Source organism: Microtus pennsylvanicus, chromosome 8 (genome assembly GCF_037038515.1).
Source record: "Microtus pennsylvanicus isolate mMicPen1 chromosome 8, mMicPen1.hap1, whole genome shotgun sequence".
NCBI classification, from domain to species: domain Eukaryota; kingdom Metazoa; phylum Chordata; class Mammalia; order Rodentia; family Cricetidae; genus Microtus; species Microtus pennsylvanicus.
In genome coordinates this window covers 72,566,508-72,589,795 of record NC_134586.1, presented here as the reverse complement: position 1 = coordinate 72,589,795, position 23,288 = coordinate 72,566,508, and the positions used below count along the sequence as shown (strand labels likewise).

Genomic DNA, 23,288 nt, shown 5'->3' with positions numbered 1-23,288 from the left:
AGACCCTAATTCTGCATGCAACACCAGAGCTAGGGTATCAGGCGCCATCTTCTGACCTCCTCAGTACTCCCACACATAGACAATATACATAAAGAAAAACAACTTAAAATAGATTTTAAGTAAAAAGTATTATTCAGAGCAAAGAGAAATATTTTTTTTAATTTATTTATTAAGTATACAGTATTCTGTCTGTGTGTATTCCTGCAGGCCAGAAGAGGGCACCAGATCTCATTACAGATGGTTGTGAGCCACCATGTGGTTACTGGGAATTGAACTCAGGACCTCTGGAAGAGCAGGCAGTGCTCTTAACCGCTGAGCCATCTCTCAGCCCCAGTAAAGAGAAATATTATAAAAAAGAATTTATTTACTTCACATAAAATAACTTAGTTTGCATAGAATAGCATGATCTTATAAGATGTAGTAAAAAAAACCCCAAAAAGCTACTAATAGAAACTGCCCATCGGCTGGTGCCCTTCAGCATACGTCCCACAGAACCTGACGGGATGAGAATGAAACGACCAGTGGAGTGAGTGGCAGAGTACGTTGGAGCTGAACACAACATACAGATCTTGCCTCCAATAAATGAGATGCGCAGAACATTTTCCATACATAGCATACACATCAAGCTGCCAAAATGTCTAAAGAATCACAAAGCATTAATCTTAAAGCAAAAGATAATTTTCATTTTATAACGAGTTGATCCAGAAAATAAGGCCCCTGAATATTAATTGCTTTTGAACTACAAAAAGCAGTTTTAGAATGGAAGGAGCACATTTAAGACATATGGGGAAGAAAACACTGCAAATCAGAGCTGTTGTTGCCTGCGGCTAAAGGGGAAGGCGCTGAGAAGCAGCGGGAAGGATTCTGCGGTGTGGGTACTGTCCCATTTCTCAAGGCTGTGCTGGTTTCCCAGTGTGTAAGCGTGTGACGTCAAGTTGCACTTCTGCCTTCTCAGAGTACATGCCATCCTTTAAAACAGTTTAAAGATCTATGGAATGCAGCTAAAGTGCCTTGAAGGCGATAACACGGGCTGGGGAGGTGGCTCAGTGGGCAGAGAACCTACTGTGAAGTATGAAGACCCAGGTTCGGATCCCCAGCACCCATGCAAAAGCCAGGCATTGATGTTCTTGCCCTGTAACTTTAGTGATGGACGGTGGAGGCAGGTGGATCTCTGGCCAATCAGTCCAGAGGAAATGGTTAACTTCAGGCTCAGTGAGAGACCCTGTCTCAAGAAATAAAAGATGGAGAAGTGATAGGAGAAAGACATCTGACACTGGCTCTGCCTTCCACAGCTGCCTGGCTGCACGGGCAAGTACATCCTCCAACCACACACACACACACACACACACACACACACACACTGTAAAATAGCCATGAGATATTCACAACTAGTAGGTGAAGCACTCAATTCAAGATATTGTAAAAGCAATTAACATAATTTTTTGGCAAAAAGTATGACATTGAAAAAGGGTGAATGCATGAATTAAGGTCAGGAATCAGGAGTCCATTTACCCCTCCCCCCCACCAACAGTACACTTTGTCCCTTACCTATGCGCACGGAAATGGGATGTAACAGGATATTTTTTGTAAGTCCTTCAAACACTGGAAAGGTTTCTTCTAAGTCACAGCACGAGAACCACATTTGAAGAGGCAGCCAGGAAACTTCCGGCTTAGGAGGGCGCTCCTACAGGGAGACAGGACGCGGGCAGAGTTTACAGAGACAACCATGACAGCGTGCTCTTGCAGTTTGTCTAGGGGAAAAGAAGCTGTAACAGCATGCTGGAAACAGCCGTTCTTGGGGCGGGGAGGGAGCTTGTGGGTATGGGCACCTATGCAACAATGAGGACTTGAGTTCAGATTCCAGTGCCCATGTAAGATGGCTCACAACCACCTGTAACTTCAGTTTCAGGGGATCTGAAACTTCTGGACTTGGTAAGCACTTGTGTGGTCCCCCAACATACATATAATTTAAAAGAAAAACTATTAAGAACACATACACATGTGCACACATGCATGCATGCACACGCACACACACACACACACACACACACACACACACACACACACACACACACTTTAGCTGTGATGAGCGTATATGGAGTTATTTCAGATATTCCTAGAAATCTGTTGTGCCAGCCAGCAATATTTTGTGAAGCACCACATAAGGCTGGACTGTTTTTTCAAAGAGAGATAACTATGGTCTCAGGCTAAAACTACTTCTAAACAGATGCCTGAGGTTTTGAACTATGTGTTCAACCAGTTTGCTGCATACAAATCATACACCGTCCAATTGAACTGTTTAAAGCATGTAATCCGGTAGCTCTCATGTTCCTAATGCTGTGACCCTCATGTTGTGGTCACCCCAATCATAAAATTGTTTCATTGCTACTTTATAACTGTAATTTTGCTACTGCTATGAATCATAATTAAATACCTACTATGTAGGATATCTGATATGAGATCCCCGAAGGGCTCTCAAACTACAGGATGAGAACTGCTGATATAATCTTTTGAATATTAACAGAGGAGTGTAACTGTTCCACAGCCAGTTTTAGAAAACTTAATTTCCTAAATATTAGACTGTACACAGACATACTCCAGGAGACATCTCAAGTAATTCCATTGCCGTACAAGGTGGATAATGCAATTAATGTTACACTGAGTTTCGGGTTTACTATGGAACATGGAATTATTTTACAGTATATTGTAGTCTATCCCATATACAACATGTAACATTATGTCTAAAAATGCATGTACCTAAATTCAAAACATCATTGCTAAAATTTGCTAATGATCGTCTGAGCCTTTGCTGATTCGCGATGTCTTCACCGGTCCTGGGGTTGGTGGCTGCTGACTGTTCACCATGGTGGCTGTGGCACTGATTTCTTAAATCAGTGCGAATCTTGCCTCTTCCTTCCACTACAGACTTCTCTGCAGCTTGAGACACTGCCGGCGGCATCTCACCCACAGCGGAACATCTTTCAAAGCTGGAGTCGGTTTTCTCAAATTCTTCTCATTCAAGTAAATGTGTGTGTTTGTTTTATTTTTATTATTTGTTTATGTTTATCTCTTCGTGTGTGTGACATGTGTAGCGGTGCCTTCAGAGGTTCTCTCTGAAGATGGAGAGGTGCTCTCATCCATTGGAGCCATCTCTCCTGTTCGTTGTGTGATACTTTAAAGCCCTTATTTTTTCCACAACCTTCAAAACATCTTCACCAGAAGTGTTTCCTTCTCAAGAACTCACACCCTTGGTCTGTAAGAAGTAACTTGGGTTTCATCATGAGATTAGAGCAAATCAGCCACTCTCTCCAACTCCCCAGATGCTTCTAATTCCAGCTCTGACTTTCTAAAAATGACACGTCTACTTCCTTCCTGTACAGAAGTCTGGATCCCCTCAAAGCCATCCATGAGAGTTGAAGAACTCACTCTACATTCCTGCTAACCTCTCTGTTAAACCGCGGGTAGTCAGAATGGTGTCCTGATGTTGAGCCCTTTCCAGAGGTTTTCAGTTCCGTTTGCCCAGGTCTCTAGAAGAATCATATTCTTTGGCAGATGTTCTCATGAGATATGCTTCTAACATAGCAGGACTTGAGAATCAATTGCTCCTGCTCCACTGGGCTGGAGAGGGGGATATTGTTCCAGAAAGCATGGAGACAACATTCACCTTACACATCTTTGTGAGTGCTCTTGAGTGACCATGAACACCGTCTACCGGAGTGGGATCGGTTTGCTCTGCTGAGCTGTAGATCTTAGCGGTGGGTTTGAGATGTTTAGTGATCATGTTGTATACAGATATGCCACTTCTTTAAGATTTGTTTTTATTTTTATTTATGTGTTTATATGTACCCGTGCATGTGGGTACCCTACAGAAGCCAGAAGAAGGTGTTGGATCCTCTGGAGTCAGAGTTATGGCAGTTGCGAGCCACCTAACATATGTGCTGGGAACTGAACGCAGGTCCTTGGCAAGGGCAGCGTGTTCTTAACCATCGGCCTCTTTCCAAGCCCGAGATGTGCTGCTCACCAGGCTCCAATTCCACTTAGCACAGGGGAGGATTTTTACTGTCGTTTGCTCTTTTCAATTCTTAAAACATTTAAAAAAAATTATTTTGTACCATGTACAAGAAGAGTGTTTTGCCCACATGTATATATGTGCACCACATGCATGCAGTGCCCACAGAGGCCAGGGGAGGGCGTTATATCCCCTGGAACTGGAGTTAGGCATGTAGATGCTGGGAACTGAACCTAGGTGCTTTGCAAGAGCTGTCAGTGCTCTTAACCTCTGAGCCATCTTTCTAGCTTTAGTATCATTATTAAGGCTCTAGGATTCGAGAGTCAGTCTGTCTTCCAAAGCTTTGAAGCAAGCTTTGGCTTCCGCTTTCTAGCCATGGGAGTCTTAGAAGGCGTCTTCTTCCAGCTGTCTATGTTGGGAATCTGTTGCTCAGAGAGGCTTCTTTGTTTCTGGTTCCAAACTTTTCTTCTGCATCTTCTCTACCCCTCTCTGCCTCCATAGACTTAGAGAATTGGGCCTTGTTTGGCATCAGGCTCTGGACGGAGGGGATGCAGTGGTTGGATCTGCATTAGGCTCTGTCTGGATGGAGGGGATGCTGTGTTTGGAACTGCATCAGGCTCTGGATAGAGGGGATGCAGTGGTTGTATCTGCTTCAGGCTCTGGATGGAGGGGATACAGTGGCTGGATCTGTGCCAGGCTCTGGATGGGGGGATGCAGTGGTTGGGTCTGCATCATGCTCTGGATGGAAGGGGTTGCTGTGGTTGTATCTGCATCAGGCTCTGGATGGAGAGGATGCAGTGGCTGGATCTGCTCTGTATGGAGAGGATGTTGTGGCTAGATCCATCTTCTTTTTATCATTCATATGCTTGCTGGAGTGTGTTGCTTTTAATTTCCTTCAAGAGGCCAGTGTGGTGACACAAGAATTTAGCACCACCACTCATGAGACAGAGGCAGATGGATCTCTGCATTTGAGGTCTACTCAGTGAGTTCCAGGATGGCCAAAGACACATAAAAGAGAGACCCTGCCTCAAAAACAAAACCAAACCCCATCAAAACCCCTAAACCAAACCAAACAAAGACCCACCCAACAACAACAACAACAACAACATCAAATTGTCTTCAGGAGCTTCCCCTTTGCTCTCGCAGCTCCACTCACTGCCTGGTGGAAGAACCGGACTTCTCCAACCTTAATTGTTTTTTACTTTAGATTCCAAGAGAGTTGTTCATGAGAGGTCACTGCATGACCATAAGTTGGCCAAGTTTCTTTTCAAAGTGTTTTATTTTATGAGTACAAGTGTTTGATTCATGTATGCATGCACAACGTGTGCATGTCTGGTACCCAAGGAGGTCAGAAGAGGGCAGTGGATTCCCTGGAACTGGAGCCACCGTGTGGGTACTGCCACAGAGCCTGGACCCTCAGCAGAGCAGCCCGTGCTCTCAACAGTCAAGCCATCTCTCCAGTTGCCAATTTAGCTATTCATTTAGGATTACAGTTTTAAGTTAGGGTGCAAATTAATGGGTTTCCTTATGGGATTTTTATACAAAGGTCCCATTATACTTTGTTCTAATTTGTCCCTTCCTGCAGCATCTTCTCGCAATTCCTCCTGCACCCCTTTGCTGATAATTAGCCTAGATTTCAATTATCCCAATTCAGGGAATAGGGAGTTCCAAGAAAAGAGAGAAAGAGCTAGGGTAGTTGGTTGGTTGAACAGTAAGAACACACACATTTTAGGTCACTGCTTCATTGAGTGTGGCTTGTGGCACCCCCAAACAATTATAACAGTAGCACTGAAGATCTCTGAGTACAGATATAATAATATTGAGAACTTAAAATACTGATATAATGACCAGTGTGTAACCCAGAGTCATGAAGTAAGCCCATGCTATTGGATAACGGCCTGTAGATGATCTGGAAGTAAAAAACATGGCTGCAGAGACCAGGAACCAAGGACTAGAAAACGAGGTTTGCATGGGCCCCTTGCTATTTCTCCCTACACTCCCTTCCATCCAGTCCTAAGAAATACTAAATTTGATCAGTGCAAATTTTCTCACAGACAATGTTTCACACCTGGGCATTAATTTCTTGTATTATTCCAGAAAATCTAATGTACCTTATAAGGTAGCAAAACCCATGTGACACAAGATAAAAATGAAACTTATAGCTTGGCAGTGGTGGTGCACGTCTTTAATCCCAGCACTTGGGAGGCAGACGCAGGCAGATCTCTGTGAGTTCGAGGCCAGCCTGGTCTACAAGAGCTAGTTCCAGGACAGGATCCAAAGCTACACAGAGAAACCCTGTCTCAAAAAACGCACACACAATAAATTTAAAAAAACAAAAAACAAAAAAAACCCCACACACACACACAAAAAAAGAAAAAAAGAAAAGAAAGAAAAAAAACATTAGAGTTAAAATATACAGGTAAATAGACAATGGTAAAAAATATATCTCCAAACATATTTTAAAAGTTTAAAATTGCATTTATTTATTTATTTATTTATTGTGTGTGCATGGATGTGGGCGCACATACACCAAGATGCACATGTGGAGGTCAGAGGAAAATTTGTGGGAGTCATTTCTTTCTTTCTGTCCTGGGGGTCTTGGGGTTGAACTCAGGTCATCAGGCCTGGCAGCAGGCACCTTTGACCTACGCGCCCTGGCTCACTGCTCACTGTCCCTTTCACGAGTGAAAGAGAAAATATTCACCTTTCATTTTACTTTTTTTTAATCAGAGGAGGAAAATTTCAATTAAAAAAAACTCCTGAGAAATTTCTAAAGAGGATTTCTGTGTGTTCATTCTGTGTTCATTCTAAAGAGGATTCTGTGCGACAGGGTCTTTCTATGTAGCTCTGGCTAGCCTGGAACTTGTTAGGTTCAGATCAGATTGGCTTTGAACTCACTGTGATCCACCGCCTCTGCACCCATCCTTTACCAAGCCTGGTCATTAGGTGATTAATTATTTTTTTTTTGATTTCTGGGTGTTTTTAAATCTTTGAATTTGGTGGATTTTAAAATCCACCAAAAACCTCTTTTGAAAATATGTGCTGCTCACGAGGAACACCAGCAAACAAGCAACGGAAGAGACAAGGGCTGAGGAGACTGAGCCACACGTGAATCAGTCCCTCTCATGCGACGGAAGAGACAAGGGCTGCGGAGACTTAGCCACGCGTGAATCAGTCCCTCTCATGCGGCGGAAGAGACAAGGGCTGCGGAGACTTAGCCATGCGTGAATCAATCCCTCTCATGCAAAGGAAGAGACAAGGGCTGCGGAGACTTAGACATGTGTGAAGCAGTCCCTCTCAAGCATTAATGCATTCTGGAAAGTTCTTTAGCTTCTCTGAGTCTCCCTGTGAGAAAACTTCACATTTGTAAGACAGTTAATATTTTCTGTTTTGTTTTTTTAAAAGATTGTCTAGAAGAGGATGTCGAATCCCTTGGGGTGGAGAGATAGGGAGTTGTAAGCTATTAAATGTGAGTGCTGGGAGGCCAGCTTGGTCCTCTGGAGCAGTCGCAAGCTCTTTTGGTCATTGAGCCATCTCTCCAGTTTCTCAGATAATTAATTTCCTAGCTCACTGGCTACTCCAGCTGTTTCTGAGGGGAGGACAATGTTGCACACAAGGCAAAATGTTAACCCCATTCTACAGCCAGCTGGTGGCCCTGCTGAGCTGTGACAGGGCCTCCTGGCTGTACAACACTGTGGGGTGACTGTGAGCTGTGGTTTGGACATGAAAGACCCCTCACAGGCTCCTGTGTTTGAACAGCGGGTCTCTGGTTGATGGCACTTTGGATAAGGTTGTGGAAGCTCCAGGAGGCGGAGTCTTGCTGGAGGAAGCCGGTAACTGAGGGGTAGGTCTTGAGGTTTAATTGCCTGGCTCAACTTTTTTTTTTTTTTTTAAGTTTAGACCAAGGACATGTCATGTCCAAATCTGAATCCTCCACTTCTCTCCCTTTGCATTTTTACCCCCGTTTCTGCCGTTAGTGGTCTGTTGGTAGCTTAGTTGTTGCATGTGTCTGATCTCTGTTCCTGGTGTCTGTCCTTAACATGAAGAACTTTGTTCTGTATTTATTAGACAGCACAGAAAACATGGTTTGAGAAGGGATACTTTTTTTTTTAACAGCAATCTTTAGCAGAGTTTTACAAGGGAAGAATTCACTAACTAACCCCCAGTGCTCCAAATCAAACAGATGTTATCACCTGTTTCCACGTCTTGCTTCAGGCCTTCATGCTGGCCCCACTTCCAGCCCTAGCTCTCCTTCCCGACTGTGCACCCACTGTGAGCACAGGCTTGCTACTCTGCTGCCCTGCCACCCGCCCCCCCATGATAGCCCCGCCCTCTGCTGCCATCCCCCTAGCCCCCCCCCATAGCCCCAGAGGACACTTCCTTCCTCAGGTTGCTTCCGGTCAGCTATCTGGTCACAACAGTGAGAAAGGGAGTGCGTGCTAACAGGTGGGAGGACTTCACCCTCTCGGCTACCTTCTCCATTCCTGCAGCGCCGCGGAGGAAGAAATTCCACTCAGGCTCAGTCAGCTGCCCTTGCTGGCGCATGATCTCAACGCAGAGCATGAAGCTGTAGATGAGCTTGTGCTGCTCGAAGAGCCCCCGGGAAACATTGGTGTATGCAGTGAGCAGGGTCTGCTGCAGGAGGATGGCCAGGCGGTACTGCAGATCGTCGGCCTTCTCGGAAGTTTCGATCGTTGTGTTGAACAGCTGAGGAAGAAAGAAGGCTTTGACCAATCCTGTGTGGGAGAGACACCCTCCACCGGAGGCAAGGTGGGGTAAGTGGCCTACAAGCTTACCAGGTGGAAGAAACAACTGTGGAGTAGCTGACCGCCCCTCCCGTCTGGAGTCGGGGCTGTGCTCTCTTCCCTCAGGTCGGAACTATCTTGAGCAACTCACTAGACCTCAGCCTGAGTGCAGTGCGTGTCACTCAAGGCTGGACCAGAAACTGGGCCTGTGATCTTTGTGCCTTTGCTTCAGGGAGATGCTCTCTTGGCACCCACCCCATTTTCTTATAGCAAGATGGCCAAGATCTTGGAGTAGCCACTGACCACGAAGCTGTGTAGCTGGAGGATCACATTCACATGAGGGCTAGTCTAACTACTAATAGAAACCACAGGAAGAGACTCCCCACAGCTTGCCATATGTTCCTGATGGAAACCATAAACCAGGAAAGCTAGCCAGTGTTAATTAAATTCGAAGAAAATCAAAAGAGGGGGAATTGTAAACAAAATGTACCATTTCCCCCCCTAAAGAGTTAAATAAAACAAAATGCCATTAAAAAAAAACACTGTAAAGAGGCTCTTTGGAAGAAGTTTCAGTTCCTCCAGGGCCAGCACTTCTTGAAATCAAATATGTGCACAGGTCACACGTTCTGCTCCAAACCACTTCTGCTTCTCAGCTGTGCCTCTTTAAATTATCCAACCAAGGAAGAATGTGGGACTGGGAGTGAGGCAAGAACCCCTCTGCGTTAGGAGTTAGGACCCAGAGGGACTCCTGCCAGGTGTGCTGGCCAGGTGAGTGGGCACAGCTGCGCACTGTTCTGAAGAAGCAAACCTTTTGCCTTGCTAAGCCACTTTGGACAGTGTGGTTATTTTCTTGAGATAGTAGACCCACTTCTTAGAGGAAGTCATATACAGGTGCACAGCCGGGCCAGCTCGCAGAGGTGTGTGGCAGGCCTTTCCGGGGAAGGTGGCATTTTGCCTGGAAGGCAGGGTGCTCTAGATAGTAGAGAGAGTGCAGTCGGCACATGAACCAGTGAGTCTAACAGACTGGGTCAGTTTGGCTGCCGGGACCCAAGGAATCAGGTACTTCTGTCCTGCTCACTGTGAGCCACGCAGGAGGCGGCGGAGGCCTTTGTTGTACTGTCATGAGGGTGAATGTGGAGGGTTGGAAAAGTGGGGTACGCTAACTGCTCCACATAGAAAAGGGGACGATATACGCTGTGAGCTGGTAGGGGATGGGGAGAAGATAGAGGAAGATTGGAGAACACACAGCAGAAGATGGGGAGGGGGTGATCAAGTCTAGCTAAGGTTTAACTTAGCCCACAAATGTCAACATTGCGCTCTTCCATTGAGTTCCCATTTAAATGAGTAGTTGTTAATTGCTGTTGCTATAGAAGCAAAAGCTGGGGCAGCTGTGAGGATATGGATATGCTAAGTCGTCCCCCTCTAGTCACTTTATACTAGCTTTACCAACCCCATGATATGCTATATATCGTAAGTATGCATAAGAATATTTATTTGCTGACTTTCTTGCCTTTTTCCACTGAAGCTTTTGTATGTATAAAAAGTGCATATTGAGCATACTCACATCCACACTATTTTTATAATTTTTTTTAGCTAAAATTCTTAACTTTTCCCCACCCTCTAACTATTTAGTTTTTAGATAAAAGAGACAACATAGACCTGACAGGAGGAACAGGGAGGTGGAAGATTGGGCTAGTGAGGTACTCATGGAGTGAGCTTTCTGTTCCCCTGAAGTCTTCAGTGAACACAACAGAGCTGGCTGAAGCTCCGTGACTTAAGATACTGAGCGTGGCTACAGAGACGGTGCAGCATCCGATCAGCCTTCCCCAGGAGAGGTCAGGTGAGAGTCAGGTGTGAACGCGAGGCAGGAGAGACTGAAGTAAAACACGAGTGTCTCACTGTCGGGTGGTGAGACAGAAACAGAGCAAAGGAGAGTGAATCCTCTGAATCCAAGGCACCAGGAAGATGGTGCAGGGAACATTCTGGGGAGGGGTGGGGGAGACACCGGAGCCAGCTTCGCTAAGGTCGGTGCCAAGCCTGCTGCACCGTAGCGAGAACAAAGTATGGGGGTGAATATGAACAAAGTAGAAAGAGATTATTTTTCATTTTCACCTGTGTGGTGTGTTTGTGCATTTGTGTGTGTGTGTGATGTTTATGAACACTTTGTGTGTGTGAACATGTGCACATATGTGAACATGCATGTGGAGACCGAGGTTGATGCTGGGACCACCATCCCCAGTCACTCGTTCACTTACTAATTAAGACAGGGTCTCTCAATCAAACCCAGCAGTCACCGATACGGCTGGTGTTGCTAGCCAGCTTGCTCTGGGGATCCCCTGTCTCTGCCTTCTGAGGCTGGAATGATAGTCAGGTGCACCTAGCGTTTGCTCTAGTCTTCATTATTGAGCAGAATGTGCTTTAACTATTGCTACCTTCCTAATGCTGAGACCCTTTAATACGATTCCCCAAGTTGTGGTGAACCCAATCATAAATTTTTCGTTGCTACTTCATAACTGTAATTTTGCTACTGTTATGAAACATAATGTAAGTATCTGTGTTTGCTGATGGTCTTAGGCTACCCCTGTGAAAGGGTTGTTTGGTCCTCCTGAGCGGTCATGACCCACAGGTTGAAAACCAATGCCTTAAAGAGAGAGATTCTTACAACAAAGGTGGGCAGGCCAGAGGAAAAGCAAGCAAGCTGAGGAAGCAGAAGGGAAATGAGCCTTGCCAAGCTCCGCCCTCCCCTTCCACTACAGCACTCTGCACTCACTGGGCACTGGACTCCTTAGGTGACCTGGTAGATGGGACTATTCTAGAACTCTGTGCCTGCACCCCAAGTCCTGGAGGATTTTACCCCTAAACCTGATTCATGGCTTGTTAAAAGGCAACAAATGACCCACTTTCAAAGGGGACTCAAGACAACAAGGCAGTCACCTGTTTAAAATACTTGAGCGAATACTGATACATGGGATCGATTTCTGAGAGGCTAGCGATGACGAAGTACATCACGGAGCCCCGCGTGGCCACTGGGCGGTACTTCTCTCGAGCTATGTTGATCATCAGCTCCGTGGACTCTGCCTCCTTCAGTCTGGTTTTAATGGCGCCCGAAGTGATCTGAATAAACACACAAGAAGTTCTTAGAGATCTGCTTCTGAAAAGTAGTGGGGATTTCGGAATGCATCCAGTCCAGTCTAAGAAAGAAAAAAGGATAAATCCAGGCTGTGGTGGCGCACGCCTTTAATTCTAGCACTTGGAAGGCAGAGGCAGGCGAATCTCTGAGTTTGAATCCAGGCTAGTCTACAGAGCAAGATCCAGGATTACACAAAGAAACCCTTTCTCAGAAAACAAACAAACAAACAAAAAGAAATAATAAGGGGACATTAAAGTAAAGGTGTAGTGAAAGAGGCTCTGCACCCAGGCATGTTCTTCTGACTGAGCTGACCCTGGCTCCTTGCAGTTAGGAAACTGAGAAGTCATGAGGAGGGCCTGGGGTGGGGCCCAGCTTAGAATTCTCGATGTGCAGAGACTCAGTTCTGCAAGGGCTCTTGGCAAGTGCTTGCCGCTGGACTAGTAGTGAGGCCAGCAGCTGCTTTTTAACACCAACCAAATAAAAGATCACGAAACACGCTCCTATGTGTTCAAGGCTCAGTTTTTCCCTACTAAACCACTCTGTCTCTCTGAAGCAATGAGAATCACTGTATGGGCTGGGCTCTTTGCACATACTTCTGAAAACACTGTTTACGTTTGTGAAATAGCACTCCAGGATCACGAGCTTATGTACACCTCAGCAGTAGCCACGGGGTTCTATTGACACCAGCGGTGTGTGTGAGCACCCTGCCTGATGCTTAGAGAAGAGGTAATAGGGTGAGCTGCTTACAAAGTCCCACTGCACAGAACTCACCTACCTAAGGAAGGGGTAAGACACGGGCCCTCTAACTATGGCTTCAGATAAGCAGTAGCAAGGCTGTGATAGAGGCTTGGGTGGAGGAGACTGATGCCAGCTGGTGCCACTAGGTAGACTTCCTAGAGGAGGTGACAATGACTTTTCATTTGTATGTTGTCCTGGTTCTTCACGATCTTTGTTTTTAAAATGTTGAATAGACAAGAGGGTCAGTGGCCTACAGTTTCCATGCTATTTGGTTGATGGAGAGGCCTGAGAGCTAGGCATACTTTGTGTGTGTCCCCAGAAACTTACAGAAGGCCCACTCTTTCTCTGAAGATCATGTAGGACATTCAGATTTTATTTCATGTGTATGGGTGTTTTGCCCGTGTGTGTATCTGTGCGCCACCTGGGCGCAGTGCTGGCAGACGCCAGAAGAGGGCACTGGATCCCCTGGAACAGGAGGTAGAGATGGCTGTTAGTCACAATGTGGGTGCTGCAATTCCAACCTGGGTCCTTTGGAATGGCAGGTCCACCAGAGAGCCACCCAGGCCCCTACACTATGACTTTTGAAGCCATACATTTCTTGCTTTGAGACAGAGTTTCCTTACATAACCTAGGCTACTCTGTAATTCACTACAGTCCAGGTAGGTGTTCAATTTTTAATGCTCCTGTCTCAGCCTCTTGAATGCTGGCACAGGTCTGCACTGTCATGGATGGGGGAACACGTTCTCTGCAAACACTAAGACTGTCACTTGCCTTTGAGTCCTGGAGCGTATCGATGAGTTCCTCGTTATCCAGAATATTCCCTTCAGACGTAAAGAGCAACTTCAGGATTTTGTCTTCAATGGATTTCAGCTGGTTTTTGTCAGTATTGATCCTCACGATGAGCTTGATTCGCTGTTCCTCCAACTCAGGTTTTTCAAGCCGCACCACATCACTAGATCCGAAGTTAAAAGAGCTCGATTAGAACTTGGTCAGCTCCCTAAGTCACCGCTGTTCCTTCCCCGGTTGTAGCTGTTCTGTTTGAGTATTCTGTAGCCAGGCATTGGGAGTGCTGCGCAGCTGAGTCTGAAAGCACATGTCCCTGGTTGCTGGGTTGGCATGATGGCTTTTCAGAGAACTGCATGCCAATCATATATTTATTTTAATATGTATCTATTTATTTGGTGTGTGTGTGTGTGTGTGTGTATGTGTGTGTGTGTTTGTGTGCACAAATGTGTGTGTGCGCGTGTGCATGCAGATGGAGGACAAATGATAACTGGGGTGGTGTTCCTCAGTAATGCTACCTAACCTATTTTTTTTTTTTTTGGGTTTTTCGAGACAGGGTTTCTCTGTGGTTTTGGAGCCTGTCCTGGAACTAGCTCTTGTAGACCAGGCTGGTCTCGAACTCACAGAGATCCGCCTGTCTCTGCCTCCCGAGTGCTGGGATTAAAGGCGTGCGCCACCACCGCCCGGCTCCTACCTAACCTATTTTGAGAGTGCCCCATTGGCCTGCAGCTCACCCATTAGCTTAGACTGGCTGACAAAATGCCTCTAGTCATCTGCCTGTCTCTACCTTCCCAGTACTGGGATAAAACCATGGGCCACCACGCCTGGCTTTTCATGTGAGTTCTGGAAATTTAACTGAGGTCGCAGGGGCCCCAGAGATGGCTTAGCAGGTAAAGGCTTTTGGTACCAGGGCTGATGACTTGAGCTCAGTTCCTAGAACCCACATTAGGAAAAGAGATAACTAAAGCTGACAGGCGATTTTCTGAGTTCTACACATGCTCCATGGTCTGGTGCATATGCTACTCCCTGCTAAATAATAAACAAACAAACAAATATAAAAATTGATTGCAGGTCCCTATGCTTGTCCATCAGGCACTCTATGGACTGAGTTGTCTCCCAGGCTGGAATGTCAGAGATACACGTTCTCTACCATTCTTCTCACAGCACACTTCTCTCAGTTTACCACTCCAATCAGCCAGCTTCATTCACTAATGCTCATCTATGCCAAGTCAAAAAGAGGAAGTAGAACATTTTAGACAGGAGTCAAAAAAGGTGAACATGGGAGGTTATGAAACCTTACCATCTCAAAGAAGCAATTCTCTTATATAAATAGTTCATGAATTTATTCTTATCATAAAGCAACAGATGAAAAGATAGAAGTTCTATTTTGTCAGCTCCATCACCGTATATGATGCCCCCCTTAGGAGTAACCATGGTTTAAAAGGCATCCTTCTGAAGCCCTTCCTCTGGGCCACTGTGATGGCTCAGCAGTTAAAGGTGCCTGCTGCTGAGCCTGAAAACACTATCCTGAGTGAGATAACCCAGACCCAAAAAGATGAATATGGTATGTACTCACTCATTAGTGGACTCTAGCCATAAACAAAGGACATTAAGTCAATAGTTCACAAGCCTAGAGAAGTCAAACAACAAGGTGACCCCAAAGAAAAACATATATAGATCCTCTTGGAAATTGGAAGCAAACAAGATCACCGGGCAAAAGTTGGGAGCATGGGAGTGGGGATGGGGGTATGGTTGGGGGAAGGAGAGAGAGGGAGAGAGAAGGGAAAAGGGAAAGACTGGAGAGTGCTTGGGGGAGTGGGAGGGTGGAGATGGAGGAAGGGCAGATATAGGAGCAGGGGAGAAGATATCTACATTAAGGGAGCCATTTTAGGGTTGGCAAGAGACTTGGCTCTAGAGGGGATCCCAGGTGTCCATGGGGATGTCCCCAGCTAGGTCTTTGGGCAGCAGAGTAGAGGGTGCCTGAACTGGCTTTACCCCACTATCACATTGATGATTATCTCGAATATCACCATAGAGTCTTCGTCCGGCGACGGATGGAGATAGAGACAAAGTCCCTCATCAGAGCAACGGACTGAGCCCCCAAGGTCCAGTTGAAGAGCAGAAGGAGGGAGAAGATGAGAAAGGAAGTCTGGACCGTGAGGGGTTGGTCCACCAACTGAGACAGTGTGCCTGTTCTAATGGGGGCTCACCAAATCCAGCTGGACTGGGACTGAATGAGCATGTGATCAAACTGGACTCTCTGAATGTGGCTGAAAATGGGGGCTGACTGAGAAGCCCTTGATAAAGGCACTGGGACTTGTTTCTACTGCATGTACTGGCTTTTTGGGACCCTAGTCTATTTGGATGCAAAGCTTCCTAGGCCTCGATGGGGATGGGGGGGGGGTTGGACTTCCCACAGGGCAGGGTTTCCTGCCCTCTCTTAAGGAGGGAGGGGTAGGGAGGAAGGTGAGTGGGGGAGCGGGAGGGTAATGGGAGGAGGGAAGGAAGTGTAAATTTTTTAATGGAAAAATAAATAAATTAAAAAAAAGAAATTTGTCAACCAAAATAAATAAATAAATCTCAAACCATCCTTCTAAACAAGACATTAGAAAACCCATGAACATCACCCAGCTTCCCAAACATACTCTCTCACCCAGTTACCTTAGCAACTGATCCTCCAGGCCTGATTTAGTTACAGTGAAATTGATGATGGTGACTTTGATGCACACCTGGAAGAGAAGCAGGGAGGACATGAATGCCTACGCGCAGCTGGCATGACGTGATGGGCTTGCTTTATGGGACCAGGATCTCCGCTCTCCCGGAAGGGCATCTCTAGTCTGATTATACACATGCCTACCCACACGCACCAAGTAGACCATGGCGTTCAAAAGTCAATGGTTTCAGAATTCCATTCATGATTTTCTCTCCCTCTTCCCCTCACTCAGGATCCTATGTGATAGCTCAAGGATCAATGAGCCAGAAAAAGGGATAGCAGCAGCATTTTAGAATCAACAAATTAGGTTTGAATTTCAGCTGCACCCTGAAGTGGTTGCATGATTTTAGGCAAACCTTTCACCTCTGTCAGGTTTTCATTTTTGATAGTTATAAAGAATTCACAGGGTATCTGTGGGGACCGGACAAGGTAATAAAATCAGTTACATATAGTGCCTTGCCCATATCTGCTAAAAAGAAGCTTTATGGTAATAAAATGAGCTGCTTTATGTCTTTCATCTCATCATAACATCTTTAGGGGAAACTATTAGTATACTCTCATAATATTAAGATTTCCCTTGGAAAAAATCAAGGGCATGGGGCAGGCAGAAGGTAATACTTCTTGCCATTTCTAACAACAGTTACTGGAACTCTGGCCAGTGAATGATTCTCTAAATTCTCTAGAGTTTTCTAGCAGTATTTGGGAGTACAGGACATGGACAGGTTGTTGTTCTGGGGACTGACTGGGTGGGGCATTGTGTCCTATGGAAGGAAAGGAGGGTGGCAGAGGGAGAGAAGGGGGAGCAGGAGAGGTTGTCAGCTGGTCCCTGCATGGGGGACCCCACCAAGCTTTGGCGGCTCATCACACGGAACTCATCTGGGTGAAAGGTTCCAGCTCATACACTAGCGGCTCATACACACCTCAGGCAGGTAGTGTGGGTTCGGCATTTTCGTTGTCATGTAGAACCTGAAGCTCTTGTCGTAATCGATGTCTGAATCTCCAAGGCGGATGAGTAGTCTTCCGCCACTGATGAAAGTTTGCTTTAAAAGAATGGGTTCCAGGGCTGGGTCCAGGACTTCTCTGAGCTTAAAAATGGAAATGAACCATGAAGAAAACAAAAAACAAAACAAAACAAAAAAACAACAAAAAAACAAATGGAAAATGGATGCCACCAATTTGACATTTAAGAGTCTCAGGATTTGCTTTGAATAAGTACTTTCCCAGTGATCATGTATTTCCTAATATCCTTACATTACCTCCAACAGTGCGTGCTCTCTGATTTGTTATCACTTGCACAAGTGATTAAGAGCATACAAGGGGACTGCCTTTATTTAGAATGGTCTCACATGCTACTCATCCCTATGAGAAATTATCTTAGCGAGGAACATGATGGCACATGACTGCCGGGTGACCTCAGCTGCCTACACACAAGAAGGTCTATGTGGTGATACCATTTTCTGCAACTTCCTTTTGATCTTAAAGAGACTAAACTTCTGCTAGATCTTGTAGCCAAGTAAATAATCTACCTCGATGTCATCTAAGGTTGTACACTTAGTTGGTGAGCTCCTGGTGTAGTGAGACATCCTGTTTCATAAACAAGACGTAGACTGATAGAGGAGGACACCTGAGGTCAACCTCTGCCTGCCACATGCATGCTCATGTGACCCACATCCTCCCCAGTCCCCACACGGAACCCTGAGATACACAAGACTGATTTCACACTGATAAGTGGGCAGGGACCAAGTCTGAAAGGAGCACTGTAGCAGATACAGAGAGGATCCAACAATGAGCATTGTGGAGATGACTCCAAGCTCTGGAGAGCAGGGAAGGCCTGGCTGGAGCATCCCATCCCTGTGGGGAGACTGACTCCCAAGTGTGCTCAGCTGTAGAGAAAGGACTCTCCTGCACAGGGGACAACACTACAGAAGGATTTTGTTCTCTGATGTGAAGGAGAAAAATCCTGGGACCTCTCATGTCTCAAAGTAAGTGCAGGGTTGAGAGCATAGCTTGAAGCTAACATAACTGTGCCACAGTCTTCCAGAGACTTCCCTCTGTCACATGACTGCAGGGTTCAAGGCAGGGCCTGGGTTTCATTCCAGCACCTTCTCTGTGTTGGTCAAAGCTTAGATGCATTGACATTGCTCTACGTGGCTCCAATGGAGTATTATAACTCTGTTTGGATTTTCTAAGCAGTCAAGATTGCTCAGATAGTTGAACCTCTTACTGACTCAGTTTCTCCATTAGAAGAATGGGATAATAATAGTAACTATCTGGTAAGGCTGAAGTAAGAATTAATAAATTAGTATAGTGAGAATCAGATTTTGACAGGTTCCCACAAATGTTAGGGATGACATGTTATTATCTGTCCTTGTTACAAGGGCTGCAGTGAAATTATCCCAGTCAATATCATTTCTGAGCAACTTTTGTGCTCTATCAGAGATACTTCTACATGGGATTGAAGTGGTCACAGCCCATGCTTTTATTTATTCCTTCTCTCTTTAAAAAATGGAATGGCAAATTAGGAAAGCAAAGTGAGGTCATTAGGCAATTGCATTCTGACAATAAAATTTGCTTTGAAGCAGAAGGTAGATCTAGCTAATACCTGACCAAAATGAACCATAGAGGTTTTGGAGGACTGAGGAAAGATAGAGAGACAGTAAGTAGTAGGGCAGGGCTTAGAGAGGGTCTCAGCCCTTTTGGATGGAGGAAGGACAGAAATAGGAGGTCACTGGTCACTTCACCACGTCTCTGATCATTCAGGATCTTATCCCAGTATCTAACTCCCGAGTTTGTACTGAATTAGATAAACACATCAGACATCTTTTTGTCAGAGTGTCTTATCCCAGCAAGAGGATGAAACTAGAACAGATCATATCCCTGCTCTTATTGGCTATCGCTGTATCCTGGTTGTTCTTTCAGAGCCTTTGCTAGAAAGATCTCTTCCTCCCTCCCCTCAGTTCTTTTCTTCTTTGTTTACTATCTTTGTCCTCAATGAGTCTATGTGCTATTGAAGACAAGGACTCTGTTGATATTATTTGCAGTTCGCTCTCAGATGTCTGCGGAATGAGCGAACAATGCAAGCAACATTAGTCTTGGAGTGATAACTCTCACGGCAGAACATTTCCCTCAATGAGTCATGCCCTCCTGTGGGCTGGGAGTGTAGCTCAGTTGGTAGAGTGTGTGCCTAGCATGCTCAAAGTCCCAGGTTCTAGCTCTAGCACTGGAGAAATGCCCTTTGATGGCACAATCTGTAATTCCAGCATTCAGGAGGTAGAGGCAAGTAGAGTGGACCAAGAGTTCAAGGTAACTTTTGGCTACATAGTAAGTTTGAGACAAGGCTGTATATATGAGACTTGTCTCAAAAAAGGTTCATTTTTATTAGTCATCAATTTAATCTGACCTTGCACCCAAACAGAAATAATGATTACATCTGCTGGAATAGTTCATAGCTCAACATTGGTGTGTGGCATGTATGCAGACAGAGGCTCCTACTGTCATTACTGCTTTGAATTTTCCATCCTTGAAGGCCCACAGTGAGGCCTGGGAACAAGAAGTATTGGAAACTAAAGACTCAGCTACAAAATAATGTGGTGAAATTTCCTTCAACTAATGGATTCCAGGTCATCTGAGAATGTACTGTTTGAGTAGCGACTGGTTTGACCAACTTGAACATGGACTTGATTGGGGTCCTTCACATGTGCAGGTATGGTCCATTGGCTGAACAGACAGCATTTCAGACATTGGATAGTTAGGAACTAACATGAGAGGGCAAAGCAAAACTCAAACCTCTTCCAGCAAGACAGGCAAACCCAGCCGGATAGAATTTTCTAGAATCCGTAAGAAATTGTTGTCTGTAAGCTTAATGACCTTTAGCCCGCTCTTGCTCTCCTTGTTTCTTATCCAACGGTTGGCCTGTGAGAAAAAATGCACAGAAGGTCCTTGCTTCTGAGTAAAATAAAAGTCAGGGAAGGGGAAGTTTCTAGAATAAAGTTTAGAGAGACTGTTTGACTAAATTGGAGACATAAAAAACAAAACCCCAAACAAAGCTAAAATTCCTCTTCCCATGAAAACACCGCTTAAGTCCAATGTTTGAGATTCCTCTTTTTGTCCAAGTTTAAAACAAAGGAAGCGAAGAGCAGCCTGGGAAAGCCAGGTGTCTGTCACTCAGGTCCTGGGACTTTCGCTGGCGCTTCCTGTGCTGGTCCCTGCTTAAGTGTTTAGGAAACCAGACAGCAGGGCTCTGTAAATTGAAGGCAGGCTTGCCCCAATTCCATCTACTCTGACTTCAAACTGATTTCTAAGGCTTTTTAGGATAAAAGGATTCACGATCACGAATTTCTGTCAATTTATATGCTCCCTAATAGAAGACGGAAAACTAATGGCCCTTCTGACCTTTCACAAGACCAAACACTTCTGTATGGCCAGTGACTACGAGCAGAAGACTTCTCAGCTCCCCTGGTCTAAGTCTCCATGGCCATTCAATTCTGTGAAATTTCTCTCTTCCACGTTAGCACAGGTAGATAAAAATTCAGCAGAGGGCCCCTTGGTCACGAGCGTTTGCTACACACCTGATCTTGGGGATCAATCATCAAAGGCCACCTTCTCCCCTGAGTAACCAAAATGCCATTTTCCGTGGATATCAAGTCTCTGGGCAGCCCATCTGTATTCCACTGCCGGATTTCGTAGGGATCTCCAAGAATGTTAATGAGACTGAAGGAGGGGTCAATCGGAATGCCCAGGACCAGGCAGTACTCAATCCAGCACTCTATAAGCTGTATAAATAAGGAGGAACATTCAACACATGGTGGAGAGCAGCAGAAGCCAGTGCCTGGGGGAGCTATGGCCTACTGATATCCATAGGGGACACGGAACAAAGAAGTGGCCTAAAACCCAGGGATCCGGCACCAGAACAGTGTCATTATTAGCTATAACACAGGTATGCTAGCGTCAGTGTGGACTCCAGTCCTCTCATGTGAGGAAGACTGTGGTTCTCGTGATGGCTGTGTGTACCGCTGCGTGATACAGAACTGTCTTTCCCTGCTCCCCAGCAAAGGACTGTTCACACTGAACCAGGGGACCCCTGAGCACTTTCCGAGTCTGGGTGGCTCTTAGACCAGGTTCCACTGCTCAGGAAGAAAGTTATTTCATAAAAAATGGCTATGCAATTCTTCCCGAAATGAATTTTCTCTGGAAAATTAGACATGTAGACAGAATATCTGTGTTCTGATAAATTATATATGTGTGTGTGTGTGTGTGTGTGTGTACACATGCATATAAAGACAAAAACCCGAGAAAATGCAGATTCATCCAGTGCCTTGTTCCTTTTCATCTTCTCTTTGTGCTGTCCTGCCTCTTCAAGAGTCTACATTTATGCTGACTTTAGATGCCACTTGTCATATAAAGGCAGGGACCTCAAGGTATTCTTGTTCCCCCAGGTCACTGTGTTGAGTGATGGATAGCTTTATAATGTAGGAGGAGGAAAGGGAGAAATATGTTATTGGACATCTACGTGTAGATGGCCGGTCACCAGACAACAGGAGAGGTAAATACATGTATGTGTATGTGTGTGCGTGTGTGAACGTAATAAACATTACATTTCTGCTCTGATGAACTGCCATAGTGGAGAGCTGCCATCTAAACTGAGGAAACCGGGTTCCCCGTGCCCCACCCACTTCCCCCAGCTTCTTACCATTCTACACTTACTCACCAACTGCCGGTACTGGGCCGTGAAAGCCCCATAATAAGCCACGCAGGCCGCTGCTATAAACACATTGCCAATGATGTTCGCTATCTCCTCCTGGAATTTCTCAATGCTTTCTTCCCACCGGACCTGCTCATCTCCTAAGGCAGCCGTCAGCTTTCCCGCACGTACCAGGCGCGCTTTGGTCAGGGCCATGTTCTTTGCTGGACAGTTTTGGGAACGTTAGGTCATATTAGTCAATATTTTCCAAATTATTTTTTATTTTTTATTTCTTTGCTTTTCGAGACAGGGTTTCTCTGTCGCTTTGGGGCCTGTCCTGAAACTAGCTCTGTAGACCAGGCTGGCCTCAAACTCACAGAGATCCGCCTGCCTCTGCCTACCAAGTGCTGGGATTAAACACATGCGCCACCACTGCCCGACTTATTTTCCAAATTATTAAGAGTTGATTGATTTGCTTTGGTTTCCAAAGGAGCTAGTATTACATAGCCAGAGACGTCAGCTCATTTTCACAGAAGTTCACACCAGTTCCTCCCGTGTGTACGTTTCAGAGCCAAGTCGAGTCTCTTCCATACTGGGAACTTCCTGTGTGCTCCTTACTCTGGCTGAAGACAATGCTCTCTGCGGTCTGTGGTATTTATTGTTTACACCAAAGTCACGTGTTCTTTAGAGTTCTAACATAAATGCTCTACCAAGGCTTTTTGTATGTAAGATGGGGAATTTATACAGCATCTGCATCCTTCCCACCTGATACTAGAAAGCTCATTAGAGGACAATGAAAGCACATTCTACTGGTTTGATTACAGCTGAGATCTGGGAGCTGAGAGACAGCTCAGCAAGGAAGAGTTCTTGCTGCTCCTGCAAAGGACCTGAGTGTGGGTCCCAAAACCCTTGTCAGATGGCTCACAACTCTGGCTCTGGGGCATCTGATCCTCTTCTGCAGGCACTGCACTCATGTGCTTACACACACACACACACACACACACACACACACACACACACACATTGTAAATAAAATAAGGCCTTTTGAAAGCTATGATCTGACTCTCTGAAAACTCTTTCTCCTCTTGAAAACCAGGCCTTTCCTGTCCGAAGCAAGTCCCAAGTCTCTTACCCAGACTTTCTTTCTCATTCACGCCTTTGTCGTACTCGTCTTGCAGCATCTTTATTTGATCTTCCACTTGTTTCAGCAACGCTTGCTTCTCTCTCAGAGTGGCCATTGTAATGTCAAGTTCGGCCTAACAAAAACAAGCAAGAAAATGGGTCCCCCAAAGATTGATTTGCCTATATATAAAACTGGTTTAAAGTATGATTTATGTTCCTTTTTACATGTCCCCAGAGATTTCCACCTCGCACAGCTTGGGTTAGGGTACTTGTGGAGCATGTGTCAAGCCTACATTTGATCCTTAGTGCTGGATAAAACCAGGCATGGTGGTGCACCTGGGAGGTCGAGGCAAGGGGATCAGAAATCC

The 23,288-nt window shown here is 45.5% G+C and overlaps 1 protein-coding gene across 1 annotated transcript in view; it reads right to left on the bottom strand.

The window, feature by feature from the left end:
- Positions 1–23,288, bottom strand: part of Dnah6 (dynein axonemal heavy chain 6) — a 182,621-nt gene that overhangs the window by 40,303 nt on the left and 119,030 nt on the right. The window contains exons 53-62 of the mRNA XM_075983804.1: positions 22,931–23,054; positions 21,826–22,022; positions 20,687–20,890; positions 19,905–20,030; positions 17,039–17,203; positions 16,067–16,134; positions 13,394–13,574; positions 11,689–11,868; positions 8,483–8,716; positions 1,549–1,684 (exon numbers count right to left, since the gene is read on the bottom strand). Coding sequence (XP_075839919.1) covers positions 1,549–1,684; positions 8,483–8,716; positions 11,689–11,868; positions 13,394–13,574; positions 16,067–16,134; positions 17,039–17,203; positions 19,905–20,030; positions 20,687–20,890; positions 21,826–22,022; positions 22,931–23,054 — 1,615 coding nt within the window. The remainder of the gene's footprint in view (positions 1–1,548; positions 1,685–8,482; positions 8,717–11,688; positions 11,869–13,393; positions 13,575–16,066; positions 16,135–17,038; positions 17,204–19,904; positions 20,031–20,686; positions 20,891–21,825; positions 22,023–22,930; positions 23,055–23,288) is intronic.